This window comes from Bos indicus x Bos taurus, chromosome 21 (genome assembly GCF_003369695.1).
Source record: "Bos indicus x Bos taurus breed Angus x Brahman F1 hybrid chromosome 21, Bos_hybrid_MaternalHap_v2.0, whole genome shotgun sequence".
NCBI lineage: Eukaryota > Metazoa > Chordata > Mammalia > Artiodactyla > Bovidae > Bos > Bos indicus x Bos taurus.
Window position 1 is genome coordinate 21,790,011 of NC_040096.1, and position 21,033 is coordinate 21,811,043.

At 55.6% G+C, this 21,033-nt stretch overlaps 1 protein-coding gene across 7 annotated transcripts; it reads right to left on the bottom strand.

The window, feature by feature from the left end:
- Positions 1 to 1,288: 1,288 nt before the first annotated feature.
- Positions 1,289 to 20,816, bottom strand: MAN2A2 (mannosidase alpha class 2A member 2). Of its 7 annotated transcripts, none has more exons than XM_027520924.1 (25): positions 20,800 to 20,816; positions 19,789 to 20,001; positions 18,440 to 18,593; positions 17,642 to 17,899; positions 17,420 to 17,564; positions 15,241 to 15,412; positions 14,258 to 14,385; positions 13,871 to 14,044; positions 13,340 to 13,526; positions 11,046 to 11,223; positions 10,538 to 10,740; positions 10,168 to 10,350; positions 9,881 to 9,995; positions 9,585 to 9,652; positions 9,294 to 9,459; positions 8,569 to 8,805; positions 8,219 to 8,341; positions 7,863 to 7,977; positions 7,503 to 7,636; positions 7,186 to 7,327; positions 5,552 to 5,685; positions 5,168 to 5,242; positions 3,571 to 3,765; positions 3,260 to 3,370; positions 1,289 to 2,527 (listed from the first exon to the last, which is right to left on the bottom strand). In XM_027520924.1, the coding sequence occupies exons 3-25, from the start codon at positions 18,569 to 18,571 to the stop codon at positions 2,375 to 2,377; spliced, it is 3,528 nt and encodes a 1,175-aa protein (XP_027376725.1). In that variant the 5' UTR covers positions 18,572 to 18,593; positions 19,789 to 20,001; positions 20,800 to 20,816; the 3' UTR covers positions 1,289 to 2,374. The 7 variants fall into 7 exon arrangements, with proteins under 7 accessions (XP_027376725.1, XP_027376724.1, XP_027376723.1 ...); XM_027520923.1 differs by lacking the exon at positions 20,800 to 20,816 and adding an exon at positions 20,287 to 20,484 and having other exon boundaries at positions 18,440 to 18,589; XM_027520922.1 differs by lacking the exon at positions 20,800 to 20,816 and adding an exon at positions 20,287 to 20,484.
- Positions 20,817 to 21,033: the final 217 nt, after the last annotated feature.

Consider the following 21,033-nt stretch of genomic DNA (forward strand, 5'->3'; position numbering starts at 1 on the left):
GGAGCTTCAGCATCAGTCCTTCCAAAGAATATTCAAGGTTTGATTTCCTTTAGGATTGACTGGTTTGATCTCCCTGCTGTCCAAGGAACTCTCAAGAGTTTTCTCCAATATCACAGTTCAAAAGCATCAATTCTTCAGCGCTTAGCCTTCTTTATGGTCCAACTCTCACAATTCATAAATGACTGCTGGAAAAACCATAGCTTTGACTATACAGACCTTTGTCAGCAAAGTAATATCTCTGCTTTTTAATACGCTGACTAGGTTTGTCATAGCTTTTCTTTCCAAGAAGCAAGCATCTTTTAATTTCATGGCTGCAGTCACCATCCACAGTGATTTTGGAGCCCAAGAAAATAAAGTCTGTCACTGTTTGCATTGTTTCCCCATCTATTTCCCATGAAGCAATGGGGCTGGATGCCATGATCTTAGTTTTTTGAATGCTGAGTTTTAAGCCAGCTTTTTCACTCTCCTCTTTCACCTTTGTCAAGAGGCTCTTTAGTTCCTCTTCCCTTTCTGCCATAAGGGTGGTGTCATCTGCATATCTGAGGTTACTGACATTTCTCCCAGAAATCTTGATTCCAGCTTGTGCTCCATCCAGCCCGGCATTTTGCATGATGTATTCTGTATATAAGTTAAATAAGCAGGGACAATATATACCCATTTTTAAACCAGTCCATTGTTCCATGTCTGGTTCTAACTGTTGTTTCTTGACCTTCATACAGGTTTCTTAGGAGGCAGGTAAGGTGGTCTGGTATTCCCATCTCTTTAAGAATTTTCCACAGTTTGTTGTGATCCACGCAGTCAAAGGTTTTAGTGTAGTCAATGAAGCAGATGTTTTTCTGGAATTCTCTTGCTTTTTCTATGATCCAACAGATGTTGACAATTTTGGAACCTGTCAAATTCCAAAAAGTATCTAATCTCACTGGAATGCATCGAATTTATGGGATGATCTGCAGAAAACCAGAATCTTTACAGAAATGTAACGTGCGTCGTTTGAGTCAACATACAGAACGCTCTATTAAGGCCTTGAGCTGATCCTCTCGGATTGTATTGGATGGCTACTTTGGAACTTTTTGCTCCCCGCTCCTATCTGCCACACTGCAGGGGTTAGTAGTGCCGGAACACGGCTAAGGAACTGCATGGCCTTGGCGAATCTCTGACTTCACTGGGAATGTCTGTGGTGGTTGGGTCTTTAGAATGCCACTGACTGTGGGTTTCAGATGGAGACACCCTTTATCTAGGTTAGGATGTTTCTTCCTAATCTTTAACTTACTAAGAGTTTAACAAGGGATGGATTTTAAATTTTACCAAATATTGTTTAATAAGGGATAGATTTTAAATTTTACCAAATATTGTTTCAGCATCTGTAGAGACTATGATAAATTTTTCTCTAATAATCGAAGCTGCAATGAAAGCTGACAAGCAGCCACGGTGCTTCCTAATTTAGTCTATGTCTTCCTAGTTCCCCGCAAAGACTTCTGTAGAAGGATGTGATGGAGAAGCTTCAGGCCTGCAAGGATGATGTTGAAAGCCTTCTCAAGTTGGAAGCTTCACTTTCTTTCCAGGGAAAGGAAATGTGCTGGATCAAACGCCCCTGTGATAGGAAGTGGCTCCTGGGGAGAGTGGTAGACAGCATGCAGGAACCAAAGAGGAGTCAAGCGGAGTGGCCCCTCCCTCACCCCACAAATCAACACGCAGACCAAGTGCCCAGTCTGAGATGGGGGTTTTGGTACCTGAAGTGTCTTATGCCCTGCAGCCATGACAGTCATGAGTCCTTCCTGCCACACGGCAGCCCCTGGCCAGGGTGTGCGGCTCAGGGAGCACTTCAGAAAGGAGCCGTCACACAAACAGCCATTCCTTCTACTCCTCCACCCGACGGCTACCCCTTGGTCCCCAGCCCCTCCTCCTGGTGTCGCTCCGCTCCTGCTCGTCACATCAGGACATGTGTCCTTACACAACTACGGGACTCCCCTAGAGTCAGCTGCTGGCCACCGTGAGCCTGATGCCAGACTCTGGCCCACTCAGCCTCCCCTGCTTCTCTTCCATCCCATTTGGGGGAGAAGGTGGGTGCCTGAGCCGGTGCCCCGTGAAGTGGACACACACCCCCCCAAAGCAGAGGCCGGCACTGGCCCCTCTGAGCAAGGGCCTTTACCGCTGCATTTCAGCGGCGCTGCCCTACCTATCCACCCAACACTGGGCCTGCGGGCTGCCCCCCTGCACAGAAGCAACAATAAAGGGAAAATGAGGGCAGAGCCCAGTCTGTCGTGGTTCTGAGAGGTAGATCGGGACAGGATACCGGGTGTGGCTTGTCCAACCCGATCTCATGTGAGGAGGTCAGTCTCCATGGATGAAATTTCCCTTCAGGCCACAAGGAGACCTAGCCCAAGCGGAGGCGAAAGGTGGTGATCTCCATGGGCTCCACGTAGACGTCAGTGCTATTGGAGGGCGAGGCCAGAGGGTACAGCAGGGTCAAGGAGGTTGGCTGCAGGAAAACCACGTCCAGGCCGTGGAAGAGGCTGCCCAGGGCCACCTGTGGGGAGGGAGAAGGCGCAGGGCAGTGCTGGGAGCTGACCCGCCACGTGCTGCTGCTCTCCCTCTGCGTGACCTGTGTGACCCTCACTTCAGCATGGGCCCCTCCACACACAGCAAGTGCCTACACGTGCACTCAGTCTGCGGAACCCTGGAACCCCTGTGGACCTCAGGGTGGGAACTGCTGCACTGAGCTGTGTGGTCTCTGACGACAAGGACTTTATCTTTTCTTTTTCTTCCCATACCATGCGAGGCTTTGCAGGATCTTAGTTTCCCAACCAGGGGTTGAACCTGGCCCACAGGAGGGAAAGTGCTGAGACCTAACTACTGGACTGCCAGGGGAATCCCAGCAGGGACCATGTCTTGATTTACCTCTCAGTCACTGGCACCAGCATGCAGATGCATTGATCAGTGCTAGTCTTTGCTGGCTTAAACAATGACTAGAGTACGATGGCTTTTGGTTTTTAACTCCTGGTGTTTCTGTTTGCTGAACGCAGGTTCATACACATGGAACCAAAGCTGTCTACCTGGACACCACGTCTGGAACTGCCCCTGCCAGGCCTCAGAGGCTTTGAAAACACGTCACCAGCTTCTCCCCCTTCTCTCCATGAAGTCCCAGCGTTAACCCTGCCCACTTCCCCACTAGCTGCCTGCCTCAACGAGCTCTCTGCCCGTTGTGCCTGGTGCTGTTTCCCTGCCCTCTGCTCCCTTCCCACACCAGGGCCCTGCTCACCTTGCCTTGGCTGGTGGTGCAGTTGAAACCCAAGTTCTTGGCCTCAAGGCCACAGTCAAAACCCTTGCGGTGTAAGAGGAGCGCGGTTTCTGCCGAGGGCAAGCCATCCTCCTGGTGACAGACACACGGGGCAGTGCATGTGTGTGCGCATGTGTGTGGGTGTGGGGGCATGGGTGTGGGGGTGGGGAGGGGTCTCTGCAGGGCTCACAGGTGGGGCAGCACCTCTGCCAGGAAGGCAGGGTTGGATGGAGAGGAGTCTGGATGAGAGGCAAGGTCCACTCAGAAGATCCAGCGCTGAACCGGACACTCACCTCGGCCTGGAGCGTCCGCAGGTTGAGCAGGTGGAAGTCACAGGGCAGTGAGGAGGCCAGAGGGTGAAAAGAGCGCAGAGCGGGGCCAGGGGCCTGCCTCCTGGCCACGGGCAGGGCGAGCACAGGGGTGTTCAGGTACATGGAGGTCAGGTGGCTGAGGAGGGACGGGAAGCTTGCAGAGGCGGCCTCGCGGACCTGCAGGACGGGCCAAGGTCTGGCTGAGGACGCGGCACCGGGGGAGGGGAAGGATGCTCCTTTGCAGAGAGCGTCCCTGACGTGTCTGGGTACATGGGGTGCCTGACTCCAGAACCCTTCAAGCACAGTCGCTTCCTGCCTCACGCAGCTTAGGACGCGTGACCTCACTAGGCCACCGCACCTCTAACTCTGGGGGCTTTTTGCTTCCTCATGCTCCCATCAGCAATGTCTCCTACCATGGAGATTCTCAGAGTAGAGAGGAGAAGGGAAGACAGACAGATGGACACTTCACCATGGAGGCTGGGCCTCTGATGCAGAAGGCCTCTGGGGCGACCCCAGTTTCAAGCTCCACCCACCCTGATGCTTGAACCCAGCGGTCCCCACTCCTTGGTCAGCTGACGGGGACGTCACACTCACAGGCCTGAGCTCAGCTTTCTAAATTCATGTTCTTAGTGTCTCTTTCCTGTTGTCCAAATCTCACCCTTCCCTCAGACACGACCTCCACTACCCCTCGGCAGGGCCCTCACAGCCACCTCCAGGTTCCTCCCTCCCAGGGCTCAGTTCAAGCCAACGACACTGCTTCCTGCGTCAACAGCCTCGAAGCAGCCACCCTGAAGACCCACCCGGGCCCCCACTGCGGGAGTGATACGCCTCGAGCAGAGTCCGAATAGCATTCCTTCAGCTCAGGTGCCTACTGGCCTCCAGGAGGAAGTCCAAAGCCTTCACCAGGCACTCCAGGCCTGTTTTGTCTGCCCCAAACCACCCTCCATGGCAGCCCACACTGGCCACTAGAACTTTTTGCAGTCATGGAAATATGCTACATCTGCACTAGCACAGCAGGTACCCCTTGGAATATGACTAGTCTGAATGAAGAACTGAACCTGCTATTATATTTGGTTTTGAATACATTTAAATGGCCGCACATGGCTAGTGGCTGTCACACCGGACAGGTGGCTCTGATCCAACTGAGTGAATTCACAGCTCTTACCCTTCACATTCTTTCTTGCCTCCCACCCTGTGCCTTGGTTCAAATGTGTAGGGTGGACCCCCCACTCATCAGAGATGCTCATGGATGACACCTCCTCCAGGAAGCTGTCCTGGATTCCACTATGTTCTCTCATTCCTCAGGACCCGGGGACATACCCATTTTCTACTTTTAATATGCACACACACAGCTCATCCCCCACCCCTACTCACGAGTCAATTCCTAGAGTGCAGAGTCAGTATTGTATGCATTTGCTGCCCTCTCAGCCCTCACAGCACAGCGAGAGCCCAGCAGCTATTTGACGAGTGAGTGACCAAGCCCCAGATGGGGGATTGGGCAGCAGGCTCTGCCACCAGGGATTCCAACTCCAGCTACACATCACTAAGGCTAGTGTGACACCGCATCACTGGCCCTTACCTCTCGGTTCCTGTTCCTGCTGCTGTGAAAGATCAAGCCCCTAAACATGGCTGCCAGTTTGGAGAAAAAGCCAGGCTGGTGGGGGCAAAGAAAGCCGTGAGATGATTGGGGCAGCAACAAAGAGGGGAAGAGGACACAGGGGCGGGTGGGAAGGTGAGAGATGAGCACGAGGAGGCACAGACGACAGGGAGCTATGGAGAGGGAGGTGCCAGGCTGCGTGAGATGGAGCAGCAGAGCGTCAGACTCACTTCCCGCCGACCCGGGATCAGACCCTACTCTGGCTACATCTGCGTGCCTCGAGGAGGCTCCCAGGCTGGGGCTGGAACCCAGAGCCACCCACGGGCCTAGCCTGACCTGGGTCCCAGGGGGAGGCCCAGAACTCACCTCCCTGCCTGGGGTTCGCCGTTCTAACAGGAGGCGGAAGTGGTTGCAGGTTCTCTTGTTGTCCTTGAGCCCTTGGCCGAGGCCCCGGTTGTCGTCCTGCATCAGTCTCCGGTCCAAGATCACCTCTAGCTGGCCTAGGGGAGTTCACTGTGAGCCCCCAGCCTACCTCCCTCGACCCCAAGCAGATGCCAGCCTCTGGAAGCAGCCCACCCAAGGCCCAAGGAGAAAGCCTGGCTGGAAGGCGAGTCATTCAGGGAACAAAGCAGCCAAGAAACTGGGAGCTGGAAGGGGCCGAGGGAAGGGCTGTGACCCTGGCGGCTCGCTGCCCGTGTGTGTTCCGTGGCTCAGGAGTGGGGCCAGTCTGGGTGCCCAGGCAAGGACCCGTCTCTGGGCTGCCTACATACAACAAAGTAAGCAGCAACCACAAAACCCTATCAACCGCCAGGGGAAGCTGCTGCAGAGACCCTGCCCCAGGCCAGGCTTTGTCAGGTTGGGCAGATTTTGTTGTGACTAGAATACATGCTTCCCACCGTGGTTCTACGCAGGACAGACCCAACTCTGTCCACCACATCCGTCAAAGGAGGGAGCGAGAGGACAGTCAAACAGCAGGTGATCGACCACCTCTCCTTTCCTTTAAAAATATGCCTGGGGGAAGGGCTCAAAGCGTACGTATGTGGGAACGAGGATTTTTTTCCAGCACCTTTTTTTTCAAGACTCTCTTGAGGGGAGCCCATACAGAGCTCTACTTGTCCTCCGGTATCCCCTTCCTAACTTCTGTGCCTCCTTGGTTTTTACCCTGAGCAACCACAGAAAGACACCCCCAATCCTAAAACAGATCCCTTGCATGTAAAACCGCCACTGTGAGCGCACCGTTTTCCAAAAGGGCAGGGGCACTGAGGCGGGACACTCGGCTGAGTGAGGAGTCTTACAACCCGGGTGACCGTGGGCAAAGGGGCAGCAGCAGCACAGGCCTTCCAGCAGGGCGCCAGGTCCCCACCGTGCTCAAGGCAGGCCCCGCAGAGCCTGGATCGGGCATCCCTGGCTCAGCCCCCTTGGCTCAGCCCTGCCAAACGTTCCAGCCCAAAGGTGGCCAGCCTGACGGCCTTGGAAGGCCCCAAGTGCCGACTGTTCGCTTCACCCCAGGACACAGGAGCCGCCTGCGCTGCCCGGGTTGCCGGCTCCAGGTCGGTCCTCTCAGTCCTCCTTCTGATTCTCGAGACCACCCTTCTCTCTTTTTGGTCATTGTCTTTTAATGACGGCTAGCAGAAAGACAGGACACATTCTTCTCTTCTGCTGAATAATTCATCCTAACCCTGAAGACACTGTTCCGGCTGTACCTACCCTGGCCCTCCCAGGAGAAGGCGCACACCCACTTCAGCTGACGATCCCCCTCAGTGCCTGCTGCTTCTGGAGGGGATCCAACAGGCCACCCCCTCCCGTCACCCCAACAGCTGCCGGCAGCGGGGAGAGGGGGCGACAGCAGGCAACTGCCTTCCTGTCATCCCCCACTGGGCCTGTGGCTGACCGGGAGAGGGAGAGGCCCACGAGGGGACAGGCCTCGGGGGCAGGGACGGGCTTCTCAAGCTTGCCCTCTGCACCTCTCCCACCACACACACAGCGCCTGCTCCACTCACCATCGTGGAGGCTGGAGACGCCCAGGGCCTGGGCCGTGTGCAGCGTGAGGCGGTTCTGGGCGTCCTGGAGGTAGGCCATGACAGGCATGGGGTAGAAGTTGGCCTGCAGGGGCAGCTTCTTCAGATACCGTCGGGGCTGCACCTGCGGGCGAGGCCAGCCGATCAGGGGCGTTCTGGCCCCCTTTGGGCCCCCACCATGCTCGGATTCCTCCTTCTCTATCAGAGCAGATCGCCCGCCAGGGCCTGTGATGCAGCCATTAAACACTGTCAAGCTCTGTGCTCCGCGGGGTCTCTGGGCCCCAGGCCTGAGGTGTCACCTGAAAGCCGTTGAGGTCCGTGAAGAAGATGCCCTGGCTGTTGATGTCCGTGCGAATGCGCAGGGCCAGCTCCTTGTTGACGTAGTCGCGGATGTCCACCAAGGACGACACATCCAGGGACAGCCCCTCCACCCCTGGGTGCAGGACAGAGAGAGAGGCTGAGAGGAGTGAGCCACAGCCAGAGAGGGTGCCCCAGGCGAGTCCCAGCACTTGCGGCCAAGCTCTACTCCAAGAAAGCTAAACAACGTGCTTTCTGGGGACAAATGTGCGAACAGACACAGAGAGCGGGCAGGAGCAAGAGCGCGTCACAGCCCGTGGAGCCACACCTTCCTCCCCATGCTCCCCGTCTGTGGGGCTCACCCGGCAGGTTATACAGCCGGACCACCTGGTGAACGTGCTCGTAGCAGGCAACCACCTCTGAGAAGAAAGGGCCTTCTGTGACGCGCAGCACGGGTGGGTCCCTGGGGACGTAGGGCTGAGGAAAGAGCAGGGGGCAGCTGAATCCCCGGCACGAGAGCAAAACAGGGAGGAGCCGGCCGGCGTCAAGCAGCAGGACTTGTGGCCAGCAGGCTCTGGGCTGAGACCCCGGCCGAGCCAGGCCCGAGCCCCGGGTGGCGCTCCTCGGACCCCCGCCCCCATGGGGGCAGTGGGTGAGGTGCCCTGGCTCGTGAAGCCTCCCAGGGCCCCCTGGGGTTTGTGGGGTGTCCTCAGGGTACCTTGGCCTCGCCGTCAGGCAGAAAGAGGTAGGCTCCACTCTTATCTTTGGACGAGCGGGTGCCATAGACGAGGAACTCCATGTCCACCCGCTGTTCCTGCTCCTCATCCACCCTTCGGACACTCTGCCAAGAAACACAGCCCTGACCCCTGGCCCCACACCAGCACATCAGGCCTGCCCCCTGGGAGGGCACGGACGAACCTCCCCAAGGAGCCCAGCGCTGCTTCCCTGTGCTGTTGGCTCGGGGCTGGCACTGCCCCCTCCCAGGTCCACCGCCAGCCAGGTGGCAGTGCTCACGGGCCGGAGGCAGCTCGCGTGACCCGCTCCAGCGCCCAGCCCCTGGCCCTTTACCTTGAGGAGCCCGGTAAGGCCTGAGAACCAGACCTGCATGTAGCGGTTGCTGAGGGCGAAGTCACTGGTGCCCGAGTCAATGACACGGAGAGGGAATGCCTCATTCCTGCTGACAGACAGCGGCCGCCCGTGTAGGTAGACGCGCACGGAGGAGGGCAGCGTGCGGGGCCCGTCCAGGCCCTGCTGCAGCTGCAGCACGCCAAGACCCAGCGCTGGCAGGCGGACAGGCACAGATACCTGTGGGCACGGGAGGGCTGATGGCCTCGGACACGGGACTGAGGTTCTGGCCTAAGAGCCCAAGCAAATCCTGCACCCACTGCGGGGGCCTTTGTCACCTCTCAAAGGGCAGGTGAGGCGACTTGCACCTCATCAAGACTTTCATGAGTCTCCAATGATACTCAGAAAATCACAAAATGGTAACCACACGTAAGATTTCAAGAAAAATCTGCTGAATGAATGAATAATGGGACAACGTAACTGTGTCCTTCCTACTGTCACACTACAGCAAACGTCACCTTCCTTTCAAGGACAGACCCAAACCCCAGGAGTGACCAAACTCCAGGCAACTCCTCTCCTCAAGACGCCAGCCCCCAACATGGGGAGTAAGAAGGCTGCGAGCAGGAAGTTGGGAAGCCAGTGTTAAGAGACAGCCTGAGGCCCCGGGGAGAGGCCGAGGATCAGCAGAGAGGGCTGTGGCGGGGCCCCACATGCCGAGCCCCCCTCACCTGATAGACGTCAGGGACCATGTCGGTGGCAGAGCTCCAGTGCGCGCTGACCTGCACGGCCAGGGGCTGACCCTCCTCCGAAAGCACACGCACCCGGGGTGAGCTCACCAGCAGGGACACCACGCTGAGCCGCTCCTGCTCCAATGGGTTGAACAGCACCACATACCTGTGAGCAGAAGGCAGGCTCACCCAGGAGGCCCCTGCTCTGGGGAAACAGGAGCAGGAACACGGCCAGGCCAGGAATCCCTCAGAGTGCGGCGGCAGCTGGGAGGGGTGGAGAGCCAGGCTCACCTGGGTGAAGATTCCAGCTGGATCACTGTGCGCTCTGGAAGGGCGTCGTGATTTAAGCGGGTGTCATCCTGGAATTAAGTCAGGGGGAGGGGAGAACCATCGCATGGCTCAACCTGACTCAGAGACTTGCCTCCCCAGGCCCCAACCTGTCCTGATGGGGACCAGCGGCTGTGCTGGGCAGGGATCCTTCACCCCAGGACAGGGAGGGAAAAGAAGAGCCAGGCCCTTGCACCACAGCTCTCGGCCCAGGCCGCACACCAGAGGTCCCCTCGGGCAGACGCAGGAGCGGGGCTCACCATCTGCAGGAAGGGCACCTCTGGGTCAAAGTGGTAGGTCTTCTTGTCCCCCAGCACCAGGTAGTGAGCTGCATTCATGATGACCTGCTTCAGGCTGACAAGGGAGCGCAGAAGCCTGGGAGGATGGGCAGGAGAGGGACCAGGGGAGAGGTGACCACCGAGAGACTGTCCCCCAGCCAGCAGGGTGAGCCCCCAGCAGGCCAGCCCACGGACCACCCGGTGCATCCTCATATTGGGGATGGTGGGCAGCGGCACAGAGTGGATGGGGAAGAGGAGGGGACTCCCACCTGACCCCATAGTCCACCACAACGGCCTCCTTGGCCGTGCCTGTGATGGCGTCGTGGTGCTGGAAGAGCCCCAGTGTGCGCCGAGCGTCCGTCAGAAGGGCGAAGTTCGAGAGCGGGAACTGGCTGGCCAGTCCAGCGCGGCGGGCGTGAGCCACAGCCAGGCTGTACAGGATCTCTGCGCCCCTGCCCAGACAGACAAGTTGGCCTCATGCCACACAGCTCGCCTGGGCCCACCCTCGCTCTGCAAGCCCCACGCCTCTTCCTTCCTCCCCTTCTCTGTGTCCTGGTCTCCATGCCCTTCGCGTCCCTGCTCAGCCAATCCAGCCCCTCCTTGAACCCTTCTCCCTCCAGCCTGGAAGCGGCGTCTCACCGCAGGTGTGCTTCCAGGACGCGGTCCAGGTTCTTGTAGAAAGGCCGTGAAGTGTAATAGCCTGTCCAGTAGTGGTCCTCCCGGTCCGCGTAGGAGAAGAAATCCCCGCTCAGCACAGGGAAACCTGGAGGCCGGGCCCCCGGCTCCACCCCTGTCCTCTTGTATAGAGCGTCAAAATAGTCGGAGAGGGTGCCAAACTGGGCCTGTGGGGACCCCAAAACCCCCTTCCATCAGCTCCAGAGTCTATTGGGAATTCTGGCTCCCCGTGCCACAGCTGGGGGTGAGGGGGAGCAATCTGGTCTATGCAGAGGGCAGTCCCTGGACCTGGCCTGGACCTCACAGAAGCTGGGGAGCTTGGGAAAGAATTGTGACAAAAAAGGAAAAACACACCCAAGAATTGCGAATGTGCCCCTGCTCTGGAGTGGTATTGGGGAGCAGGAGACCTCACAGGAAGGGCTGGGCTGCAGCCCCGCCAAGGCCCCCTCCCCAGCTCAGTGTCCCTTCACACCTGCACGTGGAGGTCAGGCTTGCTGTTGAGGAAGTCAAAGAGCCGCTGGTAGTTGAAGAACTGGGCGTCCCACTCCTGGGGCTTGTCGTAGCGGAAGTCATCGCCCAGCGGCACCAGGAGCACATTGCTCCGGAAGAGCCGGGACTTCTTCCTGTACTGGTCCAGGAGCAGGCCTGCCCTGCAGGTGGGGAGGGGAACCGGCTCATGCGGAGCCTCACCCGGATCCTGAGGGAAGCCAGCCCGAGAGGCGCCCGCCCGAGAGGCGCCCCCTCATACACCCGTCACGGACTCACTCGGCTCGTGGGTGGGAAACCCAGCCCCAGGGAGCCTGGGGTTCTCTGGGCAACTAGAGAGTTCTTCCAGAGGCAGGGCTTCAGTTCCCTGGCTCCAGTTCTGCCCTGGACGCTGCACAGAACAAGTCAATTCTCCATGCCCATGTCGGTCCTTCAGACAATCAAGATGTGCGAGGGTTCCCCTGGGCTTCCTCATCAGGCTCTGCAGTCCCTGCTCTTCCATCCCCACTCTTTCATCTCTCTACTTCCTACAGAGCAGCTGGGAATCCACTCACCAGCAGGTCTCTGAGTAGCCCATCATCCAGGAACCCGGAGTGCAGGGCCCGGCACTGACCACGCACGTCCAGGGGAAGGCAGGCCACACTCCCGGTATGGCCAGAGTGGCCGTATGTTCACACAGGCGTGTTTGGCAGCCCCCACGCTCACCCCACCGTGCTGACGTTAGGGATCATGTTTTCTGTGCATGTGGCCCAGCAGCAGCCCCCACGCTCACCCCACCGTGCTGACGTTAGGGATCATGTTTTCTGTGCATGTGGCCCAGCAAGACCTTTTCTCATCCTGAACTTTCCTATCCTGTTTACGGACGCTAAGGGTAGAACCTTACAGTTATATCTAATGTTAACAGAAGTCTTATCTGGTTGGATTCAGCCCACATTTCAACCTCTTGAGATCTTCTGGGATCTGACACTCCAGATTTACTTTGTCACCAGTCAGTGATGCGGCACAGCCCCAGAGTGAAGAGCCCAGACCCGGGGGCCGGATGACACCAACGCCAGCTGTGCAACCTCGGGCAACTCACTGAACCTCTCCTGGGCCTCAGTTTCCATCAAATGAGGAAACTGCCTATCATCAGTGCCCACTATCACAGTACTGTGAGATTTAAAATGAACTGAATTGATATTTGTTAAACACTTAGAACAGTGCCTGGCACATAGTAGTAACTATATATAAACGTGTCATTTTCTTTCTCATCCCAATCACTAATATAATCAATAGCAAAACAGCCCTGTTGCATTAACACCGCTCTTTTTAGACAAGTCTGGTGAGTGGCATGTCACGGGTGTCACACTTCAACCAGCCACTAATGTACTTGGTCCAGTTTGTTCTTTGCCATCTTGTTCTCAAGGAAGAACTCCTCAAATACCACCTTCCCCTAATTTATCAGCCCTGTAAGCCTGTTAAAGGAGAAAATGAGGCTATCTCCCATGACTTGCTCTGTAAACCTTGCCTAGCCTTAGATCACAGCTGCTGCTCCAAGAAAAAGTGTGCCTTAAAAGCCCAAGGGTTTTACTTGGAAGCAGCATTTAGATTTTTGGATTCTAGAAACAAAAGACTACTTTCTTTTGCTTTTGGTCACATGTTTCACCTCTTGGACGTCATGGAAACTGGAGTGTTGCAACACAAAAACCAGTTCAACTGGTTACATTCTTAAGGCCAGTCCAGTTCTGGCTGAATCATTGTTTAGCTCTCTCTTAACCCACCTTTTCCTAGGGAAGCCATTTCAGCAACATTTTTAGGGGTCCCCAAGGATTTTCTCAAAGGGGTCTGTTTTCTGTGGGGCAGGACAGAATGTGCATCTGAATGAGATTCCAGGTGCACAGAGCCTGAGGAACCTGGCTGACTTCAAGCCAAGGCAGGAGGCCTGAGCTTAACGAAGGCACAGCAGGCTGAAGGTTGGAAGGCGCTGCACTAATCTGAGAATCATTTGCTTCTGAGGCAGTCCACTGGCTCCAGCATTAGTTTATGAGGACACTGGAAAACACGCTCATTTGGGAAAATAAAACCCTTCTGGAAAAGGTGGTACCTTACAGCCACTCTGGTTTTTCAGGAAAAAGTACTAAAAGAATTGTCACTGCAAGGGCTGTGGGCCTGAATTCACCAACAGACCCTGCCCCCATTTTATGAATGTGGAACCTGAAGCCTGCCTTGCAGCACAGCCCATACATGTCTGCACAGGGAGAACAGCACCACCACACCCAGTCCAGGGCAGGGAGCAAGTACCTCTCGGCCACATTGGCCTCCGTGATAGCCCGGGGCGGCACCTTCCAAGGGCAGCTGATCCGCCCACCAGGCAAGCGCTTGAAATCGAACTGGCAGCAGATCTTTGGATCCGGGCCACACGTATGGGGGACATCGTAGCTGTAGAAAGGCATCATGTGGCAGAAGATGTCTGTGCTGGCGTCCGAGTCTACAGAAGACACGCCAAAGAGTCAGGTCGTGGAGCTGGGCTCAGGGAAGCCGGCGGGGGAGGTAACTACTCCAGCTAAAGGCAGGAAGTACATTCAAGGCTGCGAGGATATGCTGGCCAGGGTCAGGACCAAGGAGGGCAGGGGAGCCCATGGCTCCTCCGGGGGACAGATAGGCTCCACAGCGGCCAGAGATATCAATGCAATCCCCTACCTAACCTGAAGGCGAGCACTTCTGATGGTCTACACCAGTGCTCTGAAGGACTGGTGGGTCTTATTTCTCAAACCCCTGCCCTTCCCCTGGGAGAACTACCACTGCGACCCCCTCTACCCTACCTGGCCTTACCCCAGGTCTGCCTCCACATGAACTCCAGGCTGTGGCTGGCGGCAAAGTGCTTCTTGATGGCGTAGTGTACCCTCTGAATGAGCATGCTGGTCAGGTTGGCACGGCGCAGCAGGTAAGGCATGGTGGGGCTGTATCCAAAGGGGTCCACCGCCCAGCCTGAGCGCGGGGTTGCACCTGGGCAGGGGCACAGAAGTCAGAGCCTGAACGCCCCAGGGCCTGGCCACTGGGTCCTCGGCCCCACAGCCCCTCCTGCCATCGCCCTGCAACCATGCTGGTGCAATCAGCCTTGAAAGGAAGCACCCTCTGCCCACCCCAGGCCTTAGAGCCCCACTGCTGTCCTCTGGCCCAGTGACAGGGGCAGACTCCGGCTCCTGAGCCTGGACTCACCCAGGTTCTTCTCCAGCCACTGGTGGCCCTCGATGAGCTGGTCAATCAACGCAAAATAATGGGAGTTGGCCTCATCCGGCATCACCCAGCCTCCTGTTGCAATCTCCAGCTGCCCATTTCCCACCAGCCTGGAGTTAAGAGCACACACTCAGCCTAGGGTAGAGACCCTCTGCTCAGTCCTGCCAACCAAGGAGGGGACCTGTGTGCACTGGGCTCCCTGAGCCAGCTTACCTGAACCCAGGACCAACCACGAGAATAGACATGTGCCCTCCTTTCCCTCCAGCCAACCTCCAGCCAACCTCCAGCCATTCTGGCTCTGTTCATCCCTGGACTCGGTCTGCATTTCCAGGGCCAGGCCCTCCATTTTCTCTCCCCTGTGCTCACACTACTGTGACTTTTCCTAATACTCAGTTCAGTTCAGTTCAGTCGCTCAGTCGTGTCTGACTCTTTGCGACCCCATGAATTGCAGCACGTCAGGTCTCCCTGTCCATCACCAACTCTCAGAGTTCACCCAAACTCACGTCCATTGAGCCGGTAATGCCATCCAGCCGTCTCATCCTCTGTCATCCCCTTCTCCTCCTGCCCCCAATCCCTCCCAGCATCAGTCTTTTCCAATGAGTCAATTCTTTGCATGAGGTGGCCAAATTACTGGAGTTTCAGCTTTAAAATCATTCCTTCCAAAGAACACCCAGGACCAATCTCCTTTAGAATGGACTGGTTGGATCTCCTTGCAGTCCGAGGGACTCTCAAGAGTCTTCTCCAACACCACAGTTCAAAAGCATCAATTCTTCGGCGCTCAGCTTTCTTCCTAATACTAGTGACCCTGAAATCCGTTCCTGCCACCTTGTCCCTGGCCCCTCTACCACCACACCTCATCTCTGCCGTCTCCTCTTGCCTCTCCCTGGCACCCACAGCTCCAGAAAAGGACTTCACACCCATCCTAGGACCCAGAGGGCCCTCCTGCCTCCCCAGTGGGCACTGGCCTTCGGACTGCTGCTCTCTTTTGGGCACTGATGTTGTCCCACCACTTGGCGAAGAAGGAGACTTCTGCCCAGATGAAGCGCCGCCGGGGGTCCTCCTGCAGCTTAGACACCATGTTGTTGAGGATGTGCTGGGTCTGTTCTGTGTAGTACTTGTCAAAGGTCTTGAGCCAGCCTGCGGGAGCCAACAAAGGGTCCCCTGAGGATGCCACCATCTTCTCCAACTGTCCCTCCCTTACCTTTGCCACCAGAAGGCCCACCCAAGCCAAAGCAACCTTGAGAAAGAAAAATGGGACTGGAGCAATCAGGTCCCCTGACTTCAGACTACACTACAAAGCTACCGTAATCAAAACAGTATGGTATGAGCACAAACCCAGAAATCAACAGAGTAGGATAGAAAGCCCACAGATAAACCCACACGCCTACGGTCACCTAACCTATGACAAAGGGGGTAAGAATATACAATGGAGACTAGACAGTCTCTTCAGTAAGTGGTGCTGGGAAAAGTGGACAGCTACATGTAAAAGAATGAAATCAGAACATTACCTAACGCCATACACAAAACAAACTCAAAACGGATTAAAGATCTAAACCTAAGACCAGATACTATATACAACTTTTAGAGGAAAATGTAGGCAGAACACTCCCTGACATAAATCACATCTTTTTTGATCCACCTCTTAGAGTAATGAAAATAAAAGCAAAACAAAAATAAGCAAATGGGGCCTAATTAAACTTAAAGGCTTCTGCACAGTAAAGGAAACTATACACAAAACAAAAAGACACCAACAGAAGAAAATATTTGCAAATAAATCAACCAACAAGGGATTAATCTCCAAAATAAACAACTCATGCAGCTCAGTATCAAAAAAATAAACAACCCAATAAAAAAAGGGGCAGAAAATCTAAATAGACATTTCTCCAAAGATATACAGACAGCCAAAAAGCATGTGAAAAAATACTCAACACTATTAACTAGTAAAGAAATGCAAATAAAAACTACAATGAGGTTATCACCTCACACCAGTCAGAATTCCCATCATCAAAAAGTCTACAAATGCTAGACAGGGTGTGGAGAAAAGGGAGCCCTTCTACACTGCTGGTGGAAATGTAAACTCATACAACCATTATGGAGAACAGTATGGAGGTTCCTTAAAAAAACCTAAATATAGGTTGTATGATTCAGCAATCCCACTCCTGAGCATATACTTGGAGAAAACCAGAATTCGAAAAGATACATACACCCCAGTGTTCACTGCAGCACTGTTTACATTAACCAAGACATGGACGCAACCTAAATGCCCATCAACAGAGGAGTGCATAAAGAGGATGTGGTGTATACAAACAATGGAATATTACTCAGCCATAAGACAGGAATGGAAGAAATACCATTTGCGGCAACTTGGATGGACCTAGAGATCATGATACTGAGTGAAGTTAAGTCAGACTGAGAAAAACAAGTATATGATACTGCTTATATATGGAATCTAAAAAAAATGGTACAAATGAATTTATTTAGAAAACAGACCCACAGGCATATAAAACAAACTTACGGTTACCAGAAGAAAGAGGGAAGAGGAATAAATTGGGAGACTGGGATTGACATAAACACACTACTATATACATAAAATAGATAGCTAACTAGGACCTACTGTATAGCATAGGGAATGCAATACTCTGAAATGACCTATAAAAGAAAAGAATCTATGAAAGAGTATACATATGTATAAATGATTCACTTTGCGGTACCCCTGAAACTAACAGAACATTGTAAATCAACTGTATTCCAATTAAAAAAAGAAAATAAACAGGGCTTCTCTGGTGTCTCAGTGGTAAAGAATCTGCCTGCCAATGCAGGAGAGATGGGTTCGCTCTCTGGTCCAGGATGATCCCACATGCCTCGGGACAACTAAGCCCATGCACCACAGCTACTGAGCCTGCGCTCTAGAGCCCAGGAGGGCAACTACTGAGCCCAAATGCCCTAGAGCCTCCTGTGCCCTGCAACAAGAGAAGCCACCACCACGAGAAGCCCTCACACCACAACTGGACGGTAGCCCACACTTGCCACACCTAGAGAAAAGCTCACCTGGCAACCAAGACCCAGCGCAGCCACACAAATACATTTAAAAAAAGACAGAAAGCTCTCTCCTTGGCTCCTGGGGTGCACTGGGCACTCACTCACCTGGGTCGTTGTGAGAGTGGGGGACCACGAACACCTGCAGGTCCTCGGAGTCCCAGTCGTGTGGGCTGTAGGAAATGTCGAAGCCTTGCTTCCACACGCCGCCATCCACGTTGTCAAATGGCAACTCCTCTGATATAGTCAGCATCTGCCAGGCAGGAGGAGAGCAGCTCAGTGCCCTGGCCACGGCCACCGGGGGTCCCTGCCGGCTCTGACTCTTCTTACCTGCAGCTCTGGCTTCGGGCCGCGGCCCCCCAAAGCAAACTGGCAGTCTTGAGGGGAGATGGAGAAGAAGCTGGGCCGGGGCTCTGGTGGCACCACCCAGGAGCCGTTGGCCACATAGTAGGGCAGCAGGGCAGGTGGGCCCTCCACGTTGGCCGTCAGCTCCAGCACAGAGTCTTTGATGTGGCTGATGATCTCATGGTTCTCCTCCAACAGCTGTTCCAGCTGTTCAATGCGGTTCTGTAGCACAGATATCTGACTCTGCCCCCAAAAAAGCAGAAAGCAGTCACCCCCAGCTCCCTATGTCACAAGGAGGATCACTGCATGCGGCTCACCACCTGAAGCCTGACTATGATCCTTCCTTCCCAAATCGAAGGCAGGACCAGGAGCCTAAAGGGCCAGAAGGTAACGGGTGTGGTTTGAATCACTACTGAGGGCTGCAGCCCACTTGGGCTGGGAGTATCCTCACTCTCTAGCTTATGGATGGCAAGGATTTCACCTCCCATGCCTATTCTTGACAATCATGTTGCCTACCTGGAGCACCATTTGCTGACAAGGACTGCACCGGGGCTTAGTGGGAGGGAAAGCTGCAATCCACGAGCAATGTCTGCCAATTCAGGTGGACAGAGCAGCAGTACCCAGGGCCATTTTTTCCTCTCTCCTTTCTTTTTTGCCATCATTGCCTACAGCTTTCTAGAAAATCTGCCTGTTGACCTGGGCTGCCATGACTCTCCAGCTGGAGCAATAACCTGATCCTGGATAATTTATGCAGGCAGAAGTTAGCAGCCAGGACTGACTCACCCGGGGGAAGTTCCCACCGTTCTGGTGTCGAGCAGGATCATGTTGTACTCGGTCCAACATGAGGTAGAGCGAGAAGACAGCCACGCAGAAGATAGCAGCCCCACACACTGTCACCTGCTTTTTCAGCTTCATACTGGCCTCCACACACACCTGGCTGGAGGGACAGCAGATGTAGCTCCGGCAAGCAAAAATCCCGTGGTGGTCTTTCCACCAAATGTCCCAATGAGTTCCTGCTCCTGCGGGACACCAATTTGCCTGACTCCAAAGAAACAAAAGCTTCTCGTGCTCTGTGACAACCTGGCAGGGTGGCATGGGGAGGCAGCTGGAAGGGAGGTTCAAGAGGGAGGTGACATATGTATACTTTGGCTAACTCCTGTTGATTCACTGACTGAACGGACACGAGTTTGAGCAAACTCCTGGAAACAGTGAAGGACAGGGAAGCCTGCCCTGCTGCAGTCCACAGGGTCGCAAAGAGTCAGACACAACTTAGAGACTGAGCAATTCCTGTTATGACAGAAATCAACAAGACTCTAATAAAACAATTATCCTTCAACTAAAAAATTGTTTAAATATGGGAGATATACATTTAAAAAAAGAAAAGAAAACTCTTAAGCACGGAATCCTAACACTGGCTATGGACCCAACCTGGATTGTATGCTCCTGGCTGAGATACAGAAAGCACTAGTAAGACTAAGCACATTTGAGGGCAGTCCTGCCTGGTCATGGTAGCAGCTCTGTCCCTAGGGTGGACGTGACACTCTCTCCCACGTGGATGCCATTAAAAAACAACCGGATCACAAAACTTTCCAGCTGTGACTCCTGAGCTACCCATACGACTTCTTGTTATAACCAGCCGCCCACAGAGCTTGCCTACAAGAAAGACACAGCCAGTGAAAGGAGGCAGGTGTCCAGGCTCCCTGGCCATGAGTCTCTAATTTCAGAGGAATAAACTGGTGTCTATTTTGATTTAAAGGATACAGCCAAAGCTCCAAGAGACTAACAAGAAAGCCTTTCTCCCTGCCTGCTTGGATCAGACTGGTACTCACCAAAAACACTTCCTGGCACAGTTCCTCTTATTCAGGAATACAGAATGAATTAAAAAAAACAAAACAAAACAAAAAAAAACAGCAGCAGCCACGGCTTATGTTTCTTACAAAGTCCTCTCTCTGTTCTAATTCCCACAGTGGGCAACTTTCAGCCTCTGCTTACAGACCATTTAGGGTCTGTAAGCCCGCGGTGATGGATGTCGAAGATCCCCTGGGTGGGGAGACGCCAGGCACAGCTGCGGGGCTGTGGGGGCAACTTAAGAGTATCAGCGCCCTCCACCACCGCCCGTGGCCCGCACTTGCCTGCGGGGCTGAGAGAGACCTCTAGCCGCCTAGCCGCCGGGCAAGCGGGGGCGGGAGCGGCCGCTCCAGAGCCTTCTTCCAACCCTGGGGCTGAGACGCTCTGTCGCCTCGGCAGCGTTGTGCCCTACTTAGCACGATCTGATTCCGCTCAGGAGCCTCCGGGCAATATTTTTAGCCCTGGTAGGCTGGGTCCAGGGCACAGGAGGTGGAGAGCTGGGAAGAGAAAGTGGGATCACCGAGGGGGGCCGGTACCTGCCGCCGGGTCTTCGGCCACTGGCCAGCCCGCCCGCCTGCTGCCCGCAGCCCTCTCCCGGCCCTCCCAGCCCGCGGCGCTCCGAGCCTCGGCCGGGCGCAGGACCGCAAGGGCCACTGTCCGGTGAGGGGGCCGGAGCCACCTCCGACCCCGAAGCACCACCACCGTATGCGCTCCTGACGCCCACGGCCGACCTCGGCCGGGGCCGCCGCGGGAGCCCCGTCCGCGCCCGCCCAGCGCGTTACCGTCCGCGGCGGGCCTCCGCGCCGCCCTGGGCCCCGCCGGCCGCGTTGCGTGCCCTCACACCCCCGGGGCCGGCGACCCGCGCGGAAAGTAGCGACGCAGGCGAAGGCGGGCGTCTGCCCTCCGGTCGTTCCCAGAGGGGCCCGACTGCCGGAGCGCCGGGCTTCCCCTCTCACGGCTGCCGGGCCGAGCGGCGTGCGGGGCGGGGACAGCCTCGCCGCGCCCCCGCGCCGCCCCGGCCCCGCCTGCGCGCACCGGCACCGCCGCCGCCGCCGCCGCCGCCGCCGCCTGTGGAGCGCCCCGCCGAGCCCGGCCAGTCGGGCCACGCGCGGCCCTCGCTCGGCTCCCGCCGGCCGGTCCGGGCGCTTCCGGTGCGGTCTGCGCCGTGACCCCCGGCGCCGGCAGAGGGTCCGCAGTGCGCAGCCGCAGCCCGGACCCCGGACGACCGCGCGCCGCGGAGCCGCGAGGACGGACGCGTGACTTGATGTTTTCTGACTCTTCCTAGATGTCAGCACCTGAACTACCAATAGCAGAAACAGTCCTCCTCCATTTCACCAACCGAAGGGTGGAGTGCGTTTTCCGGCCCCCTCTCAGCTCTGGTGTAGGTATCCTTCACTTGATGCAGTTACGCTCCTTGGGCAAAGGAGTGCTGCCTCCTGGTGGTACCGTGCGTTAATCACAACTCCCTCTCTGAGTTGGCAATTAACGAACAAGACCCATGCGTTCCTCGCTTGTACTTTTACTGGACA